The 22,202-nt window shown below is 37.3% G+C and overlaps 1 protein-coding gene across 1 annotated transcript; it reads left to right on the top strand.

Moving 5' to 3' along the window:
• The first annotated feature begins 717 nt into the window (after positions 1 to 717).
• Positions 718 to 22,135, top strand: lipia (lipase, member Ia). Its single transcript, XM_067423173.1, has 11 exons — positions 718 to 917; positions 2,818 to 2,881; positions 10,562 to 10,932; positions 14,701 to 14,809; positions 15,808 to 15,909; positions 16,100 to 16,189; positions 18,970 to 19,137; positions 19,220 to 19,309; positions 19,973 to 20,081; positions 20,168 to 20,341; positions 21,805 to 22,135. Exons 1-11 carry the CDS (start codon positions 894 to 896, stop codon positions 21,887 to 21,889), a joined length of 1,386 nt encoding a protein of 461 aa, XP_067279274.1. The 5' UTR covers positions 718 to 893; the 3' UTR covers positions 21,890 to 22,135.
• The last annotated feature ends 67 nt before the right edge of the window (positions 22,136 to 22,202 follow it).

Below are 22,202 nucleotides of genomic sequence, written 5' to 3'. Positions count from 1 at the left end.
ACCTGTGACGACTCTTAAGCTGTGTAAACTTTAGTTCACCCAAAAACAAAAATAGTGTCATTATTCACTCACCATTAAGTTGTTCTGCTGGACACAAAAGAATATATTTTGAAGAATATGGGTAGCCAAACAGATGGACTACACTACACTGACTTGCATAGCATTTTTGACATCAATACTATGGAAGTCAATGGAGTCCAACAACGGTTTGGAAAATCGGCATTCATTAAAATATCTTCTTTTGCGTTCAGCAGAACAAAGAAATTCATACAGCTTTGGAGCAGCTTAATTGTGAGTATAACCATTTTTATCTTATAGGCCTACATTTTTAGTGGAACTACCTCTTTAAGGACTAACTCATTTGATTTTTCTTTAGACAATAAAATGCATACATTTTTAAAAGAGAAATAACATTTAATTCCAAATAGGCTACAGATTAGCCTACAATTAATACATAATTTTAATGTTTTTAAAATTAATTAATTAATAGGATTACAGTGAATTGTATTCAAGTATTATTTATAATGTATTATATAATATATGATTTAGCATATTTAATTGTGTCGTTTTTTTTTTTTTTTTTTTTTTTTTTGTAAACCAGCATGTAGCCTACATGCAGTCTTTCTGTGCCTCAAAACACGTTTAATTGGTTCACAGCTGTCATCTATTGTGACATATTTCAAGCTTCTTGTCGAGTCCTGTATTTCTTCACAACAGGTAGGACAGACAACCAGGATCAGATTTCAGGAATGTGCCACCTGTAGGTGAATGTTTGTAGGATGGTGGGTGGAGCAGTACAAGTCAAGGAGTTGCTCAGTCAGTATGTGTGTCACCTTACTATTTCCTGGTGTCTTCAAATGAAGTATAAGCAACCTTGACGTTTTCAGACAGAAATGTCTGGTTGCTCCTCCAACATGGTAAGATGTCTCCTTATCTCCTTAAATATTCCTTGTTGCAGATAGTTATAACATGCTCTATGTTTTAATATACTATGTGTATGTCCACTGGTGATTATTACATGGCTAATACGTTTGTGCGACTGATTACATGAGTGGTTTGTCAGACTCACTGCATATTAATTAATGTACACTTGTTAATGTAAATTTACACATTTACAGCTGATGTAAATATTATGTGATTTGTTCTGCTTGTTTGGGAAGCACAGTCCTATACCCTCTTCATGACAACAGGTTAAAACCAGTTGGTCTTCTTTTCAGCTTTAGTTGAAGAGTCTCTAAAATGTGCACACAAACTCACAATGACTTTCCAAAACACACATACTGTTTGTTTGAGTTTATTGTTTGCTGGTGGGTACGTGTTCCGTTGACTTCTTTGGTTTTAATGCTGAACTAATGATATTTTGTATCCTTTACCCCCCATATAACCAAAAAGCAAATTATATGTATATATAAATATATTTGTGTGTGTGTGTGTGTGTGTGTGTGTGTGTGTGTGTGTGTGTGTGTGTGTGTGTGTGTGTGTGTGTGTCCTTGTTTATATTACATTGTGGGGAAATGTCCCTATAAGGATAGTAAAACATGGAGACCAGCCAGCAGTCCACACTTTTCAAAAGAGTTATAAATAAATTATACAGGATGAGTTTGTTTTTTTGAGAAAGTAAAAATGCCGAATGTTTCCTGTGATGGGTAGGTTTAGGGGCAGGGGCCGTGTAGGGTGATAGAATGTACAGTTTGTACGGTAAGCTATAAAAACCATTATATCTGTGGAGAGTCCCCACAAAGATAGTGAACCAGACGTGTGTGTGTGTGTTATGTGTATAATTTTTATATATATATAAATACACACACACAAGTATATATTTAAGAAATGTTTGCATGTATATACTGTATTTGTATTTATATTTATCATATTATAAATATAACTAATTTTTCTTGTGTGTGTGTGTGTGTGTGTGTGTGTGTGTGTGTGTGTGTGTGTGTGTGTGTGTGTGTGTGTGTGTGTGTGTGTGTGTGTGTGTGTGTGTATTTATATATACATATTATTATAATCATACACACACATATGTACACATAAACCTTTATTTTGGACTTTAAACTTTAAAACAAGTTTATGTATTTATGAATCGTAATTAATCTTTTGACAGCACACGTGTGGGGGGGTTGTATCAAAAGATTAATCATAATTAATAAATATATAAACTTATTTTAAAATGTATAATTTCATTGACAGTAAATATATAAATACATTTAAAATACATTTTCATTACTTTAAATAAAAAGCATATAGTGAAATAAAATATTAAAAAAGTATTTTATTTCAGCTTTTGTCAAAGCAACATTTCTCATTTTTATTTTAAGCTGGAGCTCTAAAATAACAAAAACTAAAACCTAATAAAACTATATGGACATATAGTTTTTTTTAATGATTTTTTTTTAATAATTGCACAAATACATAATTATTAAAACTTTAAAATTAAAATAGAAAAATAAAATCTAATTCAAAATATTAACAGTAATTATCAGTAATACTAAAATAATAAAAAGAAAATGATACACACCCCTATTGCACAGTAATGAGTTTCATTGAAACTCGAATGACCCCAGCACACACTCACTCGAATGTGAGTGTGTCCTGGGGTCACTCACTGGAAACTTAAGGTTTCATCATGAGGAAAATGTGATGCGTGGCTTTCCACAAAATAAATGTGAAATGGTTATATATGGCTAGCAAGTAATAAGAAAGCAAAAGAAGTTTGCAACACTTCCACCAGTTTAAAGTGTGAGGAAAAAAAGCTGCTAAATGTGAACGGTGTGAAATCCGCTCTGATGTGTTTGTCATGTCTTTGTCTCTTTGCAGGTCTACAGGACATTCTTTTGGGGGCTCTTATATGTGACGCTGATGTTGTTTGACTCGTGCAAAGGTAATGTTGTAACAAAAGGTTTTGTTTCACAACCAATATGACATTCTTTCTAATGCTCACATCACTGTGGTTAACCATAATGGCCTAAAACACCATAAGACAGTCAGCTGGGAGGAAAGAAATACAGTTTCTATATTACTCGCAGTGGATGCTGACTCATTTATGATGGGTGTTACTTTATAATTTCCCTTGAAATGTTAAAATAGTTCCATGCGTGGGTTCCACAAATGTACTGTAGCAGTATTCATAATTTTCCTAAAAATACACGTGTACACATATTCTCCACTGATTTGATTCAAACTGAAAAATCAAACTGATTTGATTTTTATCTGCTTTTAAGTGTAAATGTAAAACGAAAAGAAGAAGAACATATGTTAGGCCATTGTAGACTACATTTTACTCCTTTCGGGTGTCTCTCTTATAAAAAAGTAGGATTTTAGTACATAGTGATTTAATGTCCAGTGGCCCCCACAAGTTCTTGCAGCCATATGTATGTATGTATGTATGTATGAATGTATGTATGTGTATGTGTTTATATATATATATATATATATATATATATATATATATATATATATATATATATTAGGGCTGTAACGATACACCAAACCCACGATTCGGTTCGTATCACGATTTTTGACCCACGGTACGATACAAACCTCGATATGGGGGGGACAAAACAGTTTTATTCTGTACAGTATTATCTGTAGCCTATTTTGCCGTCAATACCATATATCTGTATGGTCAATAGGCTACTGCCGACGTTTTCTTTGCGGTACCAATAGGCAATATATATTTAACATGAAGTATAGGGCCTCCTGTACATCAATACCAACAGAAGCGCCGCGTCAGACACGCTTCTGGTGTGCAAAGAAAGAGAAAACGCCACGCAGCCGCCCCGCAGATGACACGCAACAGAAACGCCACGCTCACACCACTTTGCCAGCCGGTTGGGGAAGCTTCTTGAAACATTTACGGCAAATTGTGTGGGTCTTGTCAACTACACGATTGCCATCCTTGTTCTCCACCGGGTAGCTGAAATGTTGCCATACTGCTGACTTAAAAGTTGGCCCTAGACAGGAAGGATAATTCTGGGAGTTGGAAGGGGTGTGTCGCGATTCTGCCTTCTCAGATCGCGATACAGGTTCGTGGACCTGCGTATTGCGATTTCGATTTCATATCGCATATCGTTACAGCCCTAATATATATATATATATATATATATATGTAGATGCTTTAGATTTTTTTTTTTTTAAACATATCATAGCCTAATCTCCAAAAACTTTATCTTTATAATAGTCAGTCTATTTTTTCTCAAAATTGGACTTTATGAATCACAATTGCGAGTTTATATCTCAACATTCTTACTTTATAGCGCAATTGCAACTTTATGTCACGCAATTCTGACTTTTTAACACAACTGCAATTTTATAACACACAATTCTGACTTTATAACTATCAATTGTAAGATGTAAACTCGCAATTGTGAGATAAAAAGTTGCACTTATTATTAATGTTTTGTTGTTGGTTTTCTTTGGCGGATACAAGCTTCCATAGTGTGTGCAGTAGTGTTAAGGATTTTTTATTGACTCCTTAGAAGTTACACCAATATAATCATTCAGGAATGAAACACCGCTATGGTATATTGCTAGGAAATGCGTGACGATGGATTCTGCTTTGACTTGTTTTCATTGGTAGTGCTAAACTAAATAAACCGGCAACATTGCATCTAAAATGTTTTTGTTCTAAAATGTTTAAAAAAAAGTATTCAAAATAAATGTTTGAGCAAGTACATAACCAGTCAGTGTTCAAAATGATCTCCTTACCGTAGCCCGATTCACAACGAAAAGATTGTAATAATGTTATAATTTAAGTGCTACTGGTAGCTTTCCACTGGAAATTTGAGCATGGCGCCATTTGACTTTGCGTCATTACATCACGTCTGGCTATCCCATGTGAGGATGCTGCAGGTGGCAGATCATTTAAAGCCTGTCCTCACAGCAGCTGGAATAATATTCAATCCAATCAGTGACTGATCACAGAAAGTAGGGACACAAGTCGGTTCTGGGGCATTGTGAGTTATTCACAGATTCTAAAAGTGTAGTCTCCTAGCTTTTTCAACTATGTGTAACACATGGAAATCTGATAATATTTTGAGAAGTTGGGGCCATTTGAATGTAGGCATTTAAAAAAGTTTAAAGAGGAGAAAACAGCCTTTAAAGTTTGTGCAGTTCGCACTTGTTCTCACCTGCTGGGAGTGGCAATAGGGCTCATTTACAGCTCATTAAGATAAGCCATACCCCCTGTAAATCTGCATAGTTGCTAGTAACGACAGGCGCAACGGGAAAAATCGGACCACATATTAATAATAAAGGATAGAAGATGCTAACATCACCTTCTAAAAGCCCATTATAGTAATGGGGATTTTTAGCAAGTGATACGATGACAATTAAAACGACAGTTAAGAACAATAGGTAGGTATGGGAAGGTCTAAACATGAGAAAGTGTACGTGTTCTTAGAATGAACACAAAAGTACAAAATTTGGTGTTTGTGGAAACTCACCCCATAATAAATAGAAAAGTATTCTTGGAGATCTCGTTGCCTCAAATAACATAAGTAGTTCGGGCACCCTTTCTGTTTGTCGCTGTAAGAAGTCTCGGTTAATCAAGCACAGTACATACAATTTTTTTTCTTCTTCTTTCCCCCCAAACAAACAAACAGAAATTGTAATTGGATAGTTAAGTGCTAGTCTTTATTGGTCAGGTGCAGTTGGAAAAGATGTGTGTTATGATGCTTTTTGAAAATGGCTACAGACTCGGCAGCACGAATTGAGATCGGGGGGTCATTCCACCAGGTCATTCCGGTCCAGGAAAATGTCCGTGAGAGAGATTTCATGGCTCTCTGGGATAGAACCACGAGGCGTCGTTCACTTGCAGAACGCAAGTTTCTGGAGGGTGTGTAAGTCTGAAAAAGCGAGTTTAGGTATGTTGGTGCAGAGCCAGTGGTTGCTTTGTAGGCGAGCACCAGTACCTTGAATTTGATGCGAGCGGCCATTGGTAGCCAGTGCAGTCTAATGAAGAGAGGCGTGAATTGTGTTCTCTTCGGCTCATTAAAGACCACCCTCTCTGCTGCATTCTGGATCAGTTGCAAGGGTTTAATAGTGCATGCTGGAAGGCCAGCTAGAAGAGCATAGATATTAGACTACCTAAGAAGTTCAAGTAAATAGGCTACACTAGAAATCCGCGCTCATTGAAAAACAAAACAAAAGTCACTTTAAATAAAGACTTTTATTCAAAACAATACTCAATGCCTGACCCCACTCCATGTTTTCAGACATATGCGCATCTTATGTATAACCTATCTTACTCATGCTGCTTTTTTTAATAATCAACATATGAAATAAAAAATAAATTTAGGCTAATATTTAAACCAAGCCTTATTAAATAGGCTATACATTTTCTTTAACCCCCAGGCCGACGAAGTCATATACATCATGATGGCCCTGTCCTAAATGGCACCCTAAACCCTCACGGTCATCCTCTAAATCCGCACTTTCACAACGTAATGCTGCTTTGACTCCCGGGTAGAAGTCTTCTGCGTAGCTCGCAAACTTGCGGGCTCAGCTGAAGTGCGCATCGAGGGTGCATAGCAGCCGCAAAGGGGACGATCATGAGCACCCTTCTTTAAGCTTAAATGACGAATGGGACACCCTACGGTCTTGTACGGCGTGGACACGCGCAAGCAATGGCCATTGTAAGTCCACAAGACCGAAAGTGCACATGAAGTGTGCCATTTGGGACAGGGCCATACATTCTGTCATTTGTGTGCACTCGCGACAACATATGGGCATCTCCTGATTAGATGACGGATGGTTTTCTGGGGGATCTCCTCCCAGACCTGGATTAGACCTTCGGATGCTCCGATACATAATGTCCAAGAGGTTCTCAATTGGTTTTAGGTCTAGGGAACGTGAGGGCTAGTCAATGGCATCAATGGCTTCATCATCTGAAAACGGCCTATATACTCTAGACACATGAGGCTAGTAACTAAAAATGTTCATGCACCAGGAGGAACCCAGGGCCCACTTCACCTGCATAAGGTCTGACAACGGCTCTGAGGATTTCACCACGGTACCTAACTGCAGCTAGGGAACCTATGGCTAGCACGTGGAGGTCTGTGTGACCCTTCAATGATATTCCTCCCCAGACCATTACTGACTCACCACCAAACCAGTGTGGGTTTTAGAAATCATTTAAAACTAAGGGAAGTACACTGTATTAAACCAGCAGCAATATCACCCTGTAGCCCAAGACTGGTTTCCCACTGAAGCTAAGCAGGGTTGAGCCTGGTCAGTACCTGGATGGGAGACCAACTGGGAAAACCAGTTTTCTGCTGGTAGAGGTGTTTGTGAGGCCAGCAGGGGGTGCTCACCCTGTGGTCTGTGTGGGTCCTAACGCCCCAGTATAGTGATGGGGACTCTATACTCTCTAAGAGCACTGTCCTTCGGATGAGATGTTTAACCAAGGGCTTGACTCTCTGTGTTCGTTAAAAATCCCAGGATGTCCTTCGGAAAGAGAGTTGGGGTATAACCCCGGCATCCTGGCCAAATTTGCCCATTGGACTCATGTCCTGGCCTCCTAATAATCCCCCTGATCCTGATTGGTTTTATCACTCTGTCTCCTCTCCACCAATCAGCTGGTGTTTGGTGGGCATTCTGGAGCAATATGGCTGCCATCGCATCATCCAGGTGGTGCTGCACATTGACCCAGAAAAGCGCTATATAAATGTAAAAAATTATTATTTTAATTTAAGTTAGAGATGGTGGTGACATAAGATTAATTATTCTGTTAAATAAAGTTTCCACCAAGAGTTTTCTGCCAGTTTCTGTTCTCTTTGTTGTAAATCAAATGATCACCTTTTGTCTTTAATGTCTCTTAGAGCTATTGTCCCTTTTTTTTATATAGTTATGCTGATTGGATTAGGACTGATGATCTCTAGAGTCTGGGGCGGGTCTTTTGAAAAGGTCCTCCAATACCTCATTTGCATGCTTTGTTTAAGGTCGATTATAATAAGGTCATTTGCTTTCATCAACTTGCCCCCTAAAATCTTTATAAGCTACAATGTATACTGCCTTAGTAGACTTGATGGAGCTTTTAGACTTGATAGACTTGCAGCTACCGACAGCATGTGTTCTCAATAAAGGATGCTGCTGAAGTTACATCCAAGTCTCCTCGTCTTTGCTACTGAGATTTCCAACCCCGGACATGCTGAATAATGTTGCACATGACATAGCATTCCTGACAGCATCTCCAAAATATTTATGCTCAGGGTGAACTCTCATCAGTGAAGAGAACTGGACACCAATGGCGGACTTGCCACTTCTGGTACTGAGCTGTTTGCACAGGTCGCAATAGAGGACATCCGGCTCTCATGCCATGTCTGGTTCAGAACATAGACAGAGGTCTTTCTTTTTGTAGGGCTCTTGTAGTGCTCCTTCCTGCTCCACTTCGCACAAAGGAGCAGATAACGGTCCTGCTGCTAAGTTGTGCTATTTGATTGAGTTGCAGGTACTGCCTTATGCTACAGACAGTGATACGGACTCAAACAAAACTAAAGACAAATCCTTCAGGAAGGATAAGGAAAAATTGTCTGTGGCCACCACCTCCAAAATCATTCCCTTTTTGATGGTTGTCTTGGTGTTGTTCCAGTGCACCTTTCATTTGCAGGTGAAACTGATTCACAACCACTTGTGCTTCCTAAATGGACAGAATGATATCCCTTAAGTTTAGTTGACTGTTTTTAAGTTTAATTACACTGTGATGATTTTTTAGCAGTGTATTTCAGAAACACGTTTGATTATGTTGCTGTTGTTGTTGAACCTATTATTCAATGTCTCCATGGCAATCTCTTCAAAATTGACACGGAGCTGAGCACTTTTAGGAAGCACAACTTAAGAGTGTACTGACTTGCCTGTGGAAGAGTTGACCATAATGGTCTCCAATCGCTTGGGTCCATCCAACCCCAGACTGAGATGGCATATTTGGTGCCACCTCAAGTGTTTGTCACCAACATTTTTTTCCTTTTTGGTTAGGGTTTAGTATCGAAACCCGGTGCCAATATAGCACCAGTACCTATATAACCGGTATGTACCGGACCAAATCAGAATGCAGATTTCGGTTCCTCATTTCCATGCCGCCCACTTAAGTTCAAACCTGCTTTTGTGCTTTGGCTTCAGCGCTCGTCGCTTATACAACTATTCAGTGTTTTAACCACATCATGTTTATTTTAGGTCTCAGACATTTAAATGCACATAAGTAGCAGCAAAAGACACACTGATGTCTATACCAGCAATGATTCTTGGGCAGACTTGTGTGCTAAAACAGAAACTGAGGACTTTCATGCTGTCTCATAATACACCAGTTGTCAATGGTGACAAGCAGATATAGATAGTCTTGATTCAGTGTACTAGTTGTAGGCCCATGTCATCAGGATGTGGAGACTTCTGGCTACTTCTGTGTTCTATGCTGCCTTTACTGGCTGTGACACAGTAACTGCAACCAGGGGGGAAAAGATAGCATGGGATACCTGGAATACAGATGACATGGCAACCAAGGCCAAACCCTCCCAACTAAGAATGGACTGGGGCAGCACTTCAACAGCAGTGTACCAAGGAGAACACTGTTGAGGACAAGCACTTGAGGTAGCAACAGACTGGGGTTGGTTGGACCCAAGCATTTGGAGACAATTGTGGTCAACTCTTAAACTGTGGCTGCAAGAAAAACTGCCGTTTGGCACTGTTAATATTGGCACTGTTAATATTAAAAAAGCCTCCTTAAAGTGCACAGCTCTGTGTCAATGTGGAGGAAACTAAGAAGGAGACTAAATAATAGGTTCAGCAACAAAAAAACAAATGTCTTTCTGAAAGAAAATCAGTTTGACCTTTTTTTTAAGCTATGTTGCTAAGGTCATATTGAATATCTACTCTTTACAGTCACTGTATTGTCAGGGTTCATGAACAAAATGATTACGCTTTTTAAACTCGCATTCAACAGACATGATATTGTAAAGTCTAGCCTAGGTTCTCGGATATAGTGATTTCCTTCTCATATCACTATGATATATGTTATCATCTGATATATGGTATCATTGTAATCCTTGACCATTAAAACGTAGGGGTAGACATCACATTTTCTGTGTTATGTTTGTTTCCGGAGGTATTATACAAAATACATTACTTGGTTATGGTGGAAAGTAAAATGGTTGAGTAAAACGACCATGAGGCGTTTTTGTGATGGCTCCATTACTGAAAATGTTCAGGGCCCCAAATTGTACAAGTGTACCAAGTTTCATGCTTTTATGAAAAAGTTAACATAATATCACCTCAAATATTGCACATCCTGGACCTGTCCTGGACTATTAAAAGAGAAACGAATTGGTCACAAACTACCCTTTCTGCAATTTTCAATGCTATTGGAAGAATACTTATCAAAATGTGTCAAAGTGTTCTGTTCATATTATTATTATTATAATCATATTATTTTAAACCAATGCATTGATTTCCATCCAAGTTGTGTCTTTTATGAAGTTGAATGAGACTAAAGTTGTTGTTTTTTTTAATAAAAGGAAGAACATTTACCTAAGAAGCCAGCCTTGAAACATGATTTGCTTTTTCCCTAAAGCTCAGAAATGTGAGGAAATGACAGACCTTAACTTTAAAGACTCCCTTACCGGGACGTCTTTGGATGTTAGATTGCTGCTTTACACACGGGCCAACATCTCTTGCGGTCAGCTGCTCTCCCACCAAGACCCCTTCAGCAATCCTCATTTCAACCTCAGCTCTCCCACAACTTTCCTCATCCATGGCTACCGGCCCACCGGCTCACCCCCAGTGTGGCTGTACGACTTTGTGGTGTCTCTTCTGAACCGCCGTGACATGAACGTTATTGTGGTGGATTGGAACCGTGGGGCAACCAATATGAACTACTGGAAGGTCGTGAAAAACACACGCAAGGTGGCTGCAAATCTTACTGAGCTCATCCAGAAAATGAAGGTAAATGAAAACATCCTTAGTGCAATCTGAGATGCATAATTGCATAACTGCGTATGTGGTCTGAATGTGTGTAGAATGTCATGTTGTCATTATCATGTTAACCTACCAGCAGCTGCATCATTTGAGTGCTATTCACAAATCGTCTCCCATGGCCTCATGGGATAGTGAAGTGTCCACTGGATGCACACTTTATCTCAGTGGAAGTAGTCGGTCATCCCGGAACTTTTTGCCTATTCTTTTATGAGTACTGTGAATACTGAGTGGGCTTACTGGAAATTAAGTGGGTGAGCCTATATTGTTGATGTGCATTGTTGATGTCAACAATTATGGTATATTTAATTGAAGGAAAATGTTCATATATTGTACACAGTATTTGACTCAGCTATGGATGTTATTGGTGTGTGTGTGTGGGGGGGGGGGGTCCTCGTTCTACAAAAATGTAGTACTTCAGAGGCTTAAAATAGCTACTAATGTCTAATTTATAATAGTAATTATTATTGAAATATAATTCTAGTTCAATCTTCATGTCTATCCCATCAGATTGGGGGGTGGTGTAGTTGGACTTGGTTCAATCCACTGGTTGTTGGTTGGATCTTGAGATGTGGGTGTTGCATTCACAAATAAGTTTGAGCTTGCAGAGGGGATTGTGGAGGGGTGGAGTTTACCCGAAATGTACTCGCCTTCAAGCTATCCTAAGTGTAAATGACTATCTTCTTTCAGAAGAACGCAGTCAGTTTTATTAAAAAATATCACTGCTCTTCCGAGCTTCAGTGAATGGGGGTCGAGATTAAGTCCAAAAATGTGCATCCATCCATCATAAAAGTACTTCACACACGGTTAATAAAGACCTTCTGAAGCAAAGCGATGCATTTGTGTAAGAAAAATATCCATATTTATAACTTTATAAACTAAAATAATTTGCTCCCAGTCGTCCTACGCAAGTTGACTTACCCCAAAACACTAACCCTGGATGCGATATATGACGTATGATGTAGGAGTAGCGCAAGCTTTAATGCCTCTCACAGTTCAAAATCAATAGGGCTGGGCAACAAACTCAAGCCCCTCTTCTCTTATATTTAAATCCTGTACCAAATTTGTGACCAGTGTTTTGTTTTGCTCTATCCTCTGCACTTAAGCGTTCGTCAATACGTCAGGGGTTACTCTTTCACTGTAAACCGATGCATGTGGCCGTCTGTCGGAAGCTAGTTATTAGCTAGTAACGTTTTAAATATGGATATATTTTTTTTACACAAACCCATCGATTCTCTTAAAGGGATCCCATGGTGTTGAGACTTGTATGGCTTAGTATAACATAAATGATGTCCCTTACTGAATTATGTAGTAGAAAACCCATGAAAGATCTACGTTATTTTAAAAATCGATTTTATATTTGGACCATGGGCGGCGCCATTTTGTTTGCGTTCTAGGTTGATGACGTAGAGTGGTTGAACTCCTCAATCAGCTGGCATTACCCGTAGCTATTTTTACCACAACGCAACTCGAAAATTGTTTCAGAGTTAAACAAAACCAATGAATTCCTTTGTACTTATACTTAAAACACACTCAAACATACATGTGCACACAAACTCACCTACACAAGTCACAAACAGATCGGCGGGCGCGCACACGACAGGCTCTGTCTCAATCGAGATGTTGGGCTGCTCAGTCTCCACGACAGGGGCTGAATCTGAAATCGACCCTATACCCTTAAATAGGGCATTATTTGAAGGGACGGACATTTGTAGTGTTGTCCGACACCATAGTGGACATGTTCGAGTGCAGTCATTCAGTCTCACGTTCCACTGCAATAACGAGTGTAAGCCGATTTACAAACAGCTGTCCGACTTCACGCACTCAAACATACATGTGCACACAAACTCTCTCTCTCACACAGACTCACACACACCCCAACAGATCGGCGCGAACACACACACACACACACACACACATCCCCCAACAGATCGGCGCGAACACACACACACCCCAACAGATCGGCGCGAACACACACACACACGCACGCACTGCGTGCGCGCATACATAACCCTCAATCTATTCCCTGTGTTGATATCCTGTTCAACACATCCTGTTCCCTAGATAGACTGTTGATAGTAGATTAACTATAATGCCTAATGTGACCAGCAGAGGGAAATATCTAGGTAGGACGATGGGATAAAGTAACGTGAGGAAGAGAGGCAGGATGTTTTGGTGATGATGCATGCGATTGAGACAGAGCAGTCAGGGGTGTGTGTGTGCGCGCCCGCCGATCTGTTTGTGACTTGTGTAGGTGAGTTTGTGTGCACATGTATGTTTGAATGTGTTTTAAGTACAATTACAAAGCAATTCATTTGTTTTGTTTAACTCTGAAACAATTTTCGAGTTGCGTTGTGGTAAAAATAGCAACGGGTAACGCCAGCTGATTGTGGAGTTCAACCACTCTACGTCATCAACCTAGAACGCAAACAAAATGGCGCCGCCCATGGTCCAAATATAAAATCGATTTTTTAAATAACGTAGATCTTTCATGGGTTTTCTACCACATAATTCAGTAAGAGACATCATTTATGTTATATTAAGCCATACAAGTCTCAACACCATGGGATCCCTTTAAGAAGGCCTTTATTAACCCCCTAGAGCAGTGTGGAGCACTTTTGTGAAGGATGGATGACTTTTTTGGACTTCAAAATCAGGACTGCCATTCACTGCCATTATAAAGTTTGGAAGAGCCAGGGTTTTTTTTTTTTTTTTTTTTTTTTCACCAATTGTATTAGTCTGAAAAAAGGAAGTCATATATGGCTTGGCTTGTCAGGTCGTTTTTAACGGGAGATCGAGTTATAACATTTTGATTAAATATTATTCACAATAAAATCTATAACATGCATTTACCAAATAGATAAGGTGAATTTTCATATCATGCCAACTTAACAATAATATTGAACATATATTTTTCATTGACAGTGTTGCAACTGATAAGCATGTTACAGTTGTGATGTTCAGCTAATTGGCTAAAAAAAAGAGACTAGCCTTTCACAATTTCAACAAATAACACATAAACACACCCCACAACTTCAAGTAATTTCATGAGAACTATAGGCAAAGCAAAAAAAAAAGTTAAAAAAATGACATATAAAAACATATAATTCTAAAGTTCAGAGAGAGGGTGAATGGGGAAGAAAAAAACTGCCTCTTAAGGTTCTGTGGTCATGTGAAGTCTTGCACATTGGCAGCAGGTGAAATGGACATTTTATAGTTGTGCGTTAATCATTAACTTGCTCAAGGTTTTCATGCAATCCATATCTTGACATATTCATGCTTGTATACAATGCTGGGTAGATTACTTACGAACTGGAATCCATTACTGAACACGATAGTACAAACACTGTTTTAGTTTGTAATCTATTAAATTGCACATTATAATCTGATTACTTTTAGAAAACTTTTGACCCAACTCATTCATCAAAATTGATTTGAACAGAATAATCTTGTAGTATAATGATATAAAAACGCAAAGAGAGAGAACATTTATTCCACCCATTATCAACAAAGTGAAGTGCATTAAATATATTTTAGTCTTTGTAGGAACTCCAGTGGGTTAGAAATAGATGAAAAGCTAACTGTTAAATTAAATTTAAAAAAAATGTATAGAATAAAATAAAACACTTACTAACAATATTTGACTTGTTTTTGCAGGGTGGGCTCTTAATTTTCCATGTAATTATGACAAGTTTCTAACTAGTGGCTGTTCTTTTGTTTGTACGCTTGACATTACAGGACAATGGTGCCAGTCTGAGCTCCATTCACATGATTGGCGTCAGTCTAGGTGCCCACATTTCAGGTTTCACTGGGGCCAACTTTAATGGTGAAATTGACAGAATAACAGGTGAGATTCATTCAATCACCTACTAAACATTTAAGCCAGGGATTCTCAACTCTGGCCCTCAAGGTCCACTCTCCTTCAGATTTCCTGCAAACACACCTGAAGCCCCTAGTCTTCAGGCCCAGTGTCCAGACTTTCCATCATAAATATTAAGTGAGATTTAGAATAAGTGTGCTCCAAAAGTTCCCAGATGGTGTTCTATTCCCAGTAGATTTTCGATTTCGAAAATTCTTTTTATTTTTGTTAGCTTTTGGAGCTTGTAAGGGTTCAGTTTAAGCATATGTTTAATACCATCATCATCAGAGCTCATTTCGCAGTACATTCAGCATCTAGCTCATATTCGACATCTCAAAATCTTCAAAATCAATATTTTGATAGCTGACAGCTTCTTCACCAGATCCACCATAAAGTGACACAAATATTTTATTGCGTTCATTACAGTAAATCGTTGAGCCTGTTCAAGTTTTTCTGATGATAGAAAAAGACACCTACATCTTGAATGCACTGGGGGTAAGATAAACATCATATTTTCATTTTTGGGTGAACGATCCCTTTAAGCAAAAATATGAGGAGAGTTTTCTGCTCCCCCCCCCCCCCAATATGATAGAAAATTAAAGTAAATAAATGTGGAGGATGTTAACTGTGACAAGATAATTGACCAGTTTACAATGACAGGATGAACTTAACTATGTGTTACATCCGTTAAAGACAATTTAATGGTGTGATAGTATGTCACAAATTTTGTGTACTCTTCTGCTACACACACAAAAGTATGTACTTTTTCTAAACAAAAAGAGTTCATACTTTTAGGGTGTAGTATAATAAACAGTCGAATTGGGAAGCAGCACTAGAAAGTTTTTGGAAGGTGAGTTTGATCAGGGTTGGATCTGCAGGAAAGTGGACATCAAGGGTCAGAATGGAGAACCCCTGCTTTAACCCATCATCAATTTCAGTATTATATTTTCAGCTTAATAAATGTTGCATCTTTCTGTTTTAATCAGCGCTGGATCCAGCAGGGCCAGAGTTTAATGGTCAGCCTCCCAGTGAGCGTCTAGACCCCACTGATGCCAAGTTTGTGGAAGCTCTACACACAGACATGGATGGTGCGTTTTTCTCACACATCATTGAGCTTTTTCTAGAAGTGGGGTTTTTTAATCGGTTCAGGAAGTGACACCCTTGCAACTACCCACAGCATTTGCAAAGGCAAAACATTTGCAAAGGCAAACACCACATACATACATTAAAAAAAAAAATTCTAGGCCTAGTGAATTCATTGTTTCCATTGTCTTGTAGCATTGGGCTATCGCAATCTCCTGGGTCACATCGACTACTATGCAAACGGTGGAGCAGACCAGCCAGGTTGCCCCAAAAGCATCTTTTCAGGTAAGCTTTTATATAATTTTAATAATGTAACCTAAATGGAAAATAGTCATTAAATATATATATTTTTTAAATTATTATTTAAAGGTAGGCAATTTTTTATACTCGTTGATACTCTTCACAGCCTAAGCAATCAGTAATAGAACTGGTCTAAATATTAAAACATGTAGGCCTACAAATATCTTCTGTGGAAGTCTCCGAATGCAGTGATACAATGTCCTACCTGCCTGTGTCAAGTATTTCCATACCTTCATGCGCAGAAATCATAAAGGCATCACACATCAACAGCACATTATATAGGGCTATGCAGATTTGTAATAGAGTAGTGCAGGTATGACAACACTTTGTAGGCCAACCTTCACCACAGACCTTATTTCAACTAAAAACTTAACCTTTTTATGCATTTTAGCTGTTCATTACACAACCATATTGTACAAACTTTTGAAAACGAGTTTTAACTTTTTGGAAATGGTGTCTGTGTTTAAACAGCAAAAATGCGAAATCTGTGGAAAACGATAACGTCATACACAAGCGTATTACATATTCAGTCTATAGTGTTTCATCGCCATCTAATGGCCTAGTAGCAGAACAGCATGTTGTTTTCGCGGATCCTTGTGAACGGGATCGTTCTGGAAAACTCAAAAAAAAAACTTCTCAGTTTTAAGCATATGGTTGTCATGTAAATGTACCCTTAGGCCCTTCCACATGAACATGGGTATTTTCAAAACCTGAGCTATCTGTTCAACTATAGTGGACAAGGGAAGTTTATTTGGACAGATCCTCGAACCCTCGGTTTGGACGAGGGAGCGAGTTTACTCAACATTAAAAAGTTTATTAGGAGGATAATTTAAATAATTTAAAATAATCTTGCTTTACACACAAGACGCTCTTCCCAACTGGACTGCCTATTTTCCGTCTACCGCTGCGTTTCCACGGGACTTCAGCGCGAGACACAGCTAGCCGGCTAAAACAGGTGAATTTAAGCAATGGCTAAGTGGCTAAACACATCTCGTTGTCATGTGAGGGACCTGTTCATGTTGGACAGACATTTTAATTGCATTTTGTGTCTGTTAAGAGGCACAAAGACGCCCATTACGTCCATGCCCCCAATGCTGCCGTTTGAGGGGGGGCTCGGTTTTTTTTTCTATAGACCGTACTCCAGAGGTGGACAGTAACTAAGTACATTTACTTGAGTACTGTACTTAAGTACACTTTTTGAGTATCTGTACTTTACTTGAGTATTATTTTTTCTGGAAACTTATGACTTTTACTTCAGTACTTTTGAAAGACAAATATCGTACTCTTTACTCCGCTACATTTCTATCAAGGTCATAAGTCGTTTCTGTTGCAGCTCTGAAAGTCGGTGGATGATTTTTTCCTTCTTTAAAAAGTTTTTTGTTGTGGTTGTTTCAGACAGTCTGTCAGGAATCACTCTTATAGTCATATACATTTCCCCAACTTTTTTTGAACACTGATCAGTTCATAGCAAAATAGAAGAAGACGGTTCTTAGGCTCAAGTGTGTGCACCCATAGCCAGACTTTGAAAGTATGTTTCAGTTTAAAAAAAAAAATCAAGATTAGTTTAGTTGGGATACACTTGGTGCATTTCTTATAAAATATTAAAAATATAAACGTCTGGGAGAAAGAGAATGGTAAAGTTGTGAGAATATCAGATGTGTATCAGTGTATTGGATCCGTGCATTCGGCCTTAAAGTGACAGCAGCTTTGTAAAGAGCTTTGTAACTTATATACTAGTATTTAAATGAGTTTAATTTAGTGGTATGGTAGTATGTCTGATGGAGCATCCCTGAATGGCTTAAACCATGATGGCATAATGTGCATTTATACAAAAATAATAAAATAATGTGTTGGCATAAAAAAGAAAATTTACTTTTGATACTTAAGTACTTTTGAAAACAAATACTTCTGTACTTTTACTTAAGTAAAAATCTGTTTTTACAACTTTCACTTGTAACGGAGTAATATTTGACCAGTAGTACTTTTACTTTTACTCAAGTAATAGAGTCGTGTACTTTGTCCACCTCTGCCGTACTCACAAAGATATAACGATCAAGATAAACTTAAAATTCGCCGGAGTTGTCCTTTAATTTACCCCTACCCCACACATCTCAGGATATTGGAGTTATTTTGACATTTAACCACATGTAATACTTGTTGTAACTACTTTAAGCCAAGTGTTTTTAACACAGTAGTTTATAATTAAATAATTAAATAAAGTAGTTTATTTAATTATTTTAAAATAGTTTATTTAATTGCATTGTTATTTTCTTTTGTGTATTTTTTATATATTTAATAGGCCTATAAACAATACATTCATATTTAATATTTGTTTATATGCATTTTTAACAGCCCAAGCATACAAACAGGCCTATAGAATTATACATAAAAATTCATAAGGGGGAAAACAGCTTTGAGGGTGGGATCCTATGCTTAGAAATTGCCTACCTTAAAAAGCTTGTCAAAATAAAGCTAAAATCACTCATCAGTCTTTTACTTATATGCTTTACATTACAATTGGTTTTACATTTATAATAAGAATAATATTATTAATATTATAACATTACAAAACAATATTATTATTATTATTAACAATAAAACAAATATCTTAATCCATCAGGCGTAGACTGTAATGTAATTATTGTGTATTTACTGGATAAGTTGTTCCTATGTTGTAATGTGTGTATTTGTACACTGCAGAAGTCTGTTGTTTTACATGTTTTAGACACACACTTCTTAAAAACATCTTCTGTAATCTTCCTCAGGATCAGCGTATTTCAAGTGTGACCATCAGAGGTCAGTGTTTCTCTACATGAGTTCTCTGAACGGCTCCTGTCCCATTACTGCCTACCCCTGCGAATCCTACAAAGACTTCCTAGATGGGAAGTGCATGGATTGTGGGAAGTTTAAGTCAGCTGGATGTCCTATTTTTGGTAAACTCCAAACACTGAGTAAACTCTGATTTGATTAATTGCCTATTCTGTGAGACATGCATTATTTCATTGCATTACCTAGGTTATGATGTTGTACACTGGAGGGAGACACTGGTCCAGCTTGGAGAAACAAGGACATATTTCCAAACAAATAAAGATCCTCCATTCTGCAGTGAGTGCATTTAAATTACATTCGTTATTACTGTTCATTTTGTTAAGCAGTTCCTTTGAAATGGTAATAAAATGTGACATTTTTAAAAGTATAAGTATATTCCATATGGTTTTATATGGTCCATGTTAATATTATTTATTGTTGTTAATATTGTCATACAGTATGATATACACTACCAGTCAAAATTTGGAATAATAATACTTTTTTTGATGTTTTAAGAAGTCTCTTATGCTTACCAAAACTGTATTTATTTGATCCAAGATTGCGTAGGTGGAAACTAGCAAAAAACACAGCTCCAGGTGTATGATAGGGCCCAGAGAATTTAGATTAATACACAGAGAAGACACTATAAAAGAACATGTGATTACATGGGAAAACCGGATACATGATCTCAAGTGATATAATAGGGGGATTAGGATGCACTGTATGGGAAAAGGGTTCATAACAGAACTCTGACACGCTTGTTCAGAGAGGGAGTTTGCTGGATTATTCAATAAATATAAGGAATAATTGTGTCTGATTGGTCCAGACGCTTCAAATAAATGGTAATTATTTGTAACCTTTGACTGGTATTGTAGTAGTATTTGTAAAATAATTACAAAAATGCATTTTCAGTTGTTCTGTAAAAACAGACTCTCATTATTTAATCTTTGACTCCATCAGAGTTCGGTTACAAGGTTGATATTGTCACATGGAACCAGAAAGTGCACTGGGGATATTTAACAATAAAATTGAGCAACGGAAAGGAAGAGACACAAGTTGAGCTCAACCAGTAAGTCCACGAAAGTTTCATATCTGACATTTATCTTTCTATTATATATATATGCTTATACTAATGTTTCTCATCCTATTTTCCAGTAAATCCTTAATGTTTGAAAAGTATGTGGAGACCAGCGTTCTTGCTCAGTTTGACATAGACATCCAGCCTGTTAAAGAGATCACACTGAAGTTCTGTCCAGAAAGAGGACTCCGGCCACGCAAGAAACTACGGCTGCTGAGCATACGCCTCACTCCTATACAGAACAACCTCAGGTGTGTTCTCAAAGTTTGCTTTGCATTATGTACGTGCTTAAAAATGAAGATTATTTACCCTGCTATATCGACACTTTATTGCTTTTCTCACATTGCTGGACAGACAACAGATATTGTTGTATGAATTTCTTTGTTGTGCTGAACACAGTAAGATATTTTGAAGAAAGTTTGTAACCAGGCCACTCTGGGCACCACTGACTTCCATAGTAGGAAAAAATAAATACTATGGAAGTCAATAGGGAACCTTTATTTTTAAGAGTGTATCATTTTATTTAACTGTATTTTTTTTTTTTTTTTTAAAGAATAGTTATTAATTTTTTTTTAGATTAACCAAGAGTTTCAACATGTTCTACAAACATGAGGCATCAAGGTGCGTTACCGGTGTATGTTTGACGATGAAAGTGACATCGAACTCAAAATTTTGGAGTCAGTAAAATAAGAAATGTATAATTTTATTCAGCAAGGATGCATTGCATTAAATTGATTAAAAGTGACAGTAAAGACATTTTGTAATGTTACAAAGAGTTCTTTTTTTTTCATAAATAAAGAAAATTTGGTAACATTTTAGATTAGGGTTCGATTCTCACTATGAACTAGTTGTGTATGTGTATTAACATGCATATTACTAGGATATTGGCTGTTTATTAGTACTTCTAAAGCACATATTAATGCCTTATTCTGCATGACCTTATTCTAAATCCCTTAATCCCACTTAATACCTAAACTTATTTTACTAACTATTAATAAGCAGTAATTAGGAGTTTATTGAGGCAGAAGTCATTCTTAATAGTGACCAAACTTTCTTTTCATCAAAGATTGCTGAAAAACATTATCACGGTTTCCACAAAAATATTAAGCTGCGCAACTGTTTTCAAAATGAGCTTTATTAATCATATTAGAATGATTTCTGAAGGATCATGTGACACTGGAGATTGGAGTAATGATGCTGAAAATTCAGCTTTGCATCACAGGAATAAATTCCATTTTAAAATAGAAAACAGTTCTTTTAAATTACAATAAAATTTCACAATGTTACTGTTTTACTGTATTTTGATCCTATAAATGCATGGAGCCTTGGTGAACATGCATTTCAAAAACATAAAAAGAAATTTGTACCAACCCCAAACTTTTGAACAGTAGTGTAAATGGTTCTTGCATTCTGAAATGTTCATCATTAAAAGGGATAGTTCACTCAAAAATGAAAATGTTATGTTTATCTGAAAGTCAAACATGGGATTGAGAAATATCACAGGCTAACTCTTGCTGCCAATAAGAATGAAACCAGCAGTACTCTCAAAACAGAGCACTTTATTCACATGAATTCTTCAGACGTGAAGATTACATTCATACTTGTCAATATACATCTCTAACATTGTACAATTGACAGCCACAAAGCAAAGGATAGTCTTATGCTTTCATTCAAATAAATGTCACATTCAGATTGTTGCTTTGCTTTTCAACAGGCCTCTATGTCGCTATGATCTTCTGCTGGAGAAAAATAAAGATGTGACGTTCAGACCGATTCCTTGTGACGACTCAAACTTTTGATCCAGACTCCGAAACGAGAACATCACACGGCCTCTTTTAGTCAGTTACTGACATAGCTGTCATTTGTAGAGTTTAACTTAACCTGATCTGAGGGTTTGTCTCTTCAGAATTATAATGTGCTGATTATTGTTTTATTCTCCATGAAGGAACAGCTACACTTTGTTTTTCATTCAATGCAATGTAAATAAATATTTTTGTAAAATATATATTTTTCTTTGTATGCCTCTGTATTCCAGTCACAGTATTTATGATATTACTTTGGTTTGTTTGTGTTTAAACTTCAAATCTAGTGTTACTTTCTTTTGTAAGATTA

This window comes from Pseudorasbora parva, chromosome 18 (assembly GCF_024679245.1).
Source record: "Pseudorasbora parva isolate DD20220531a chromosome 18, ASM2467924v1, whole genome shotgun sequence".
NCBI classification, from domain to species: domain Eukaryota; kingdom Metazoa; phylum Chordata; class Actinopteri; order Cypriniformes; family Gobionidae; genus Pseudorasbora; species Pseudorasbora parva.
The sequence above is the reverse complement of the archived record's forward strand: the minus strand, read 5'-3'. Positions and strand labels throughout refer to the sequence as shown.

What these genes read in the sequence shown, in the direction of transcription:
- lipia (XM_067423173.1), top strand. Translation starts at nt 894, where the DNA reads ATGTCTGGTTGCTCCTCCAACATG. An exon ending in GTTGTTTGACTCGTGCAAAG is followed by an intron (nt 2,882 to 10,561) that starts GTAATGTTGTAA and finishes TTTTCCCTAAAG; the next exon opens with CTCAGAAATGTGAGGAAATG. An exon ending in AGCTCATCCAGAAAATGAAG is followed by an intron (nt 10,933 to 14,700) that starts GTAAATGAAAAC and finishes TTGACATTACAG; the next exon opens with GACAATGGTGCCAGTCTGAG.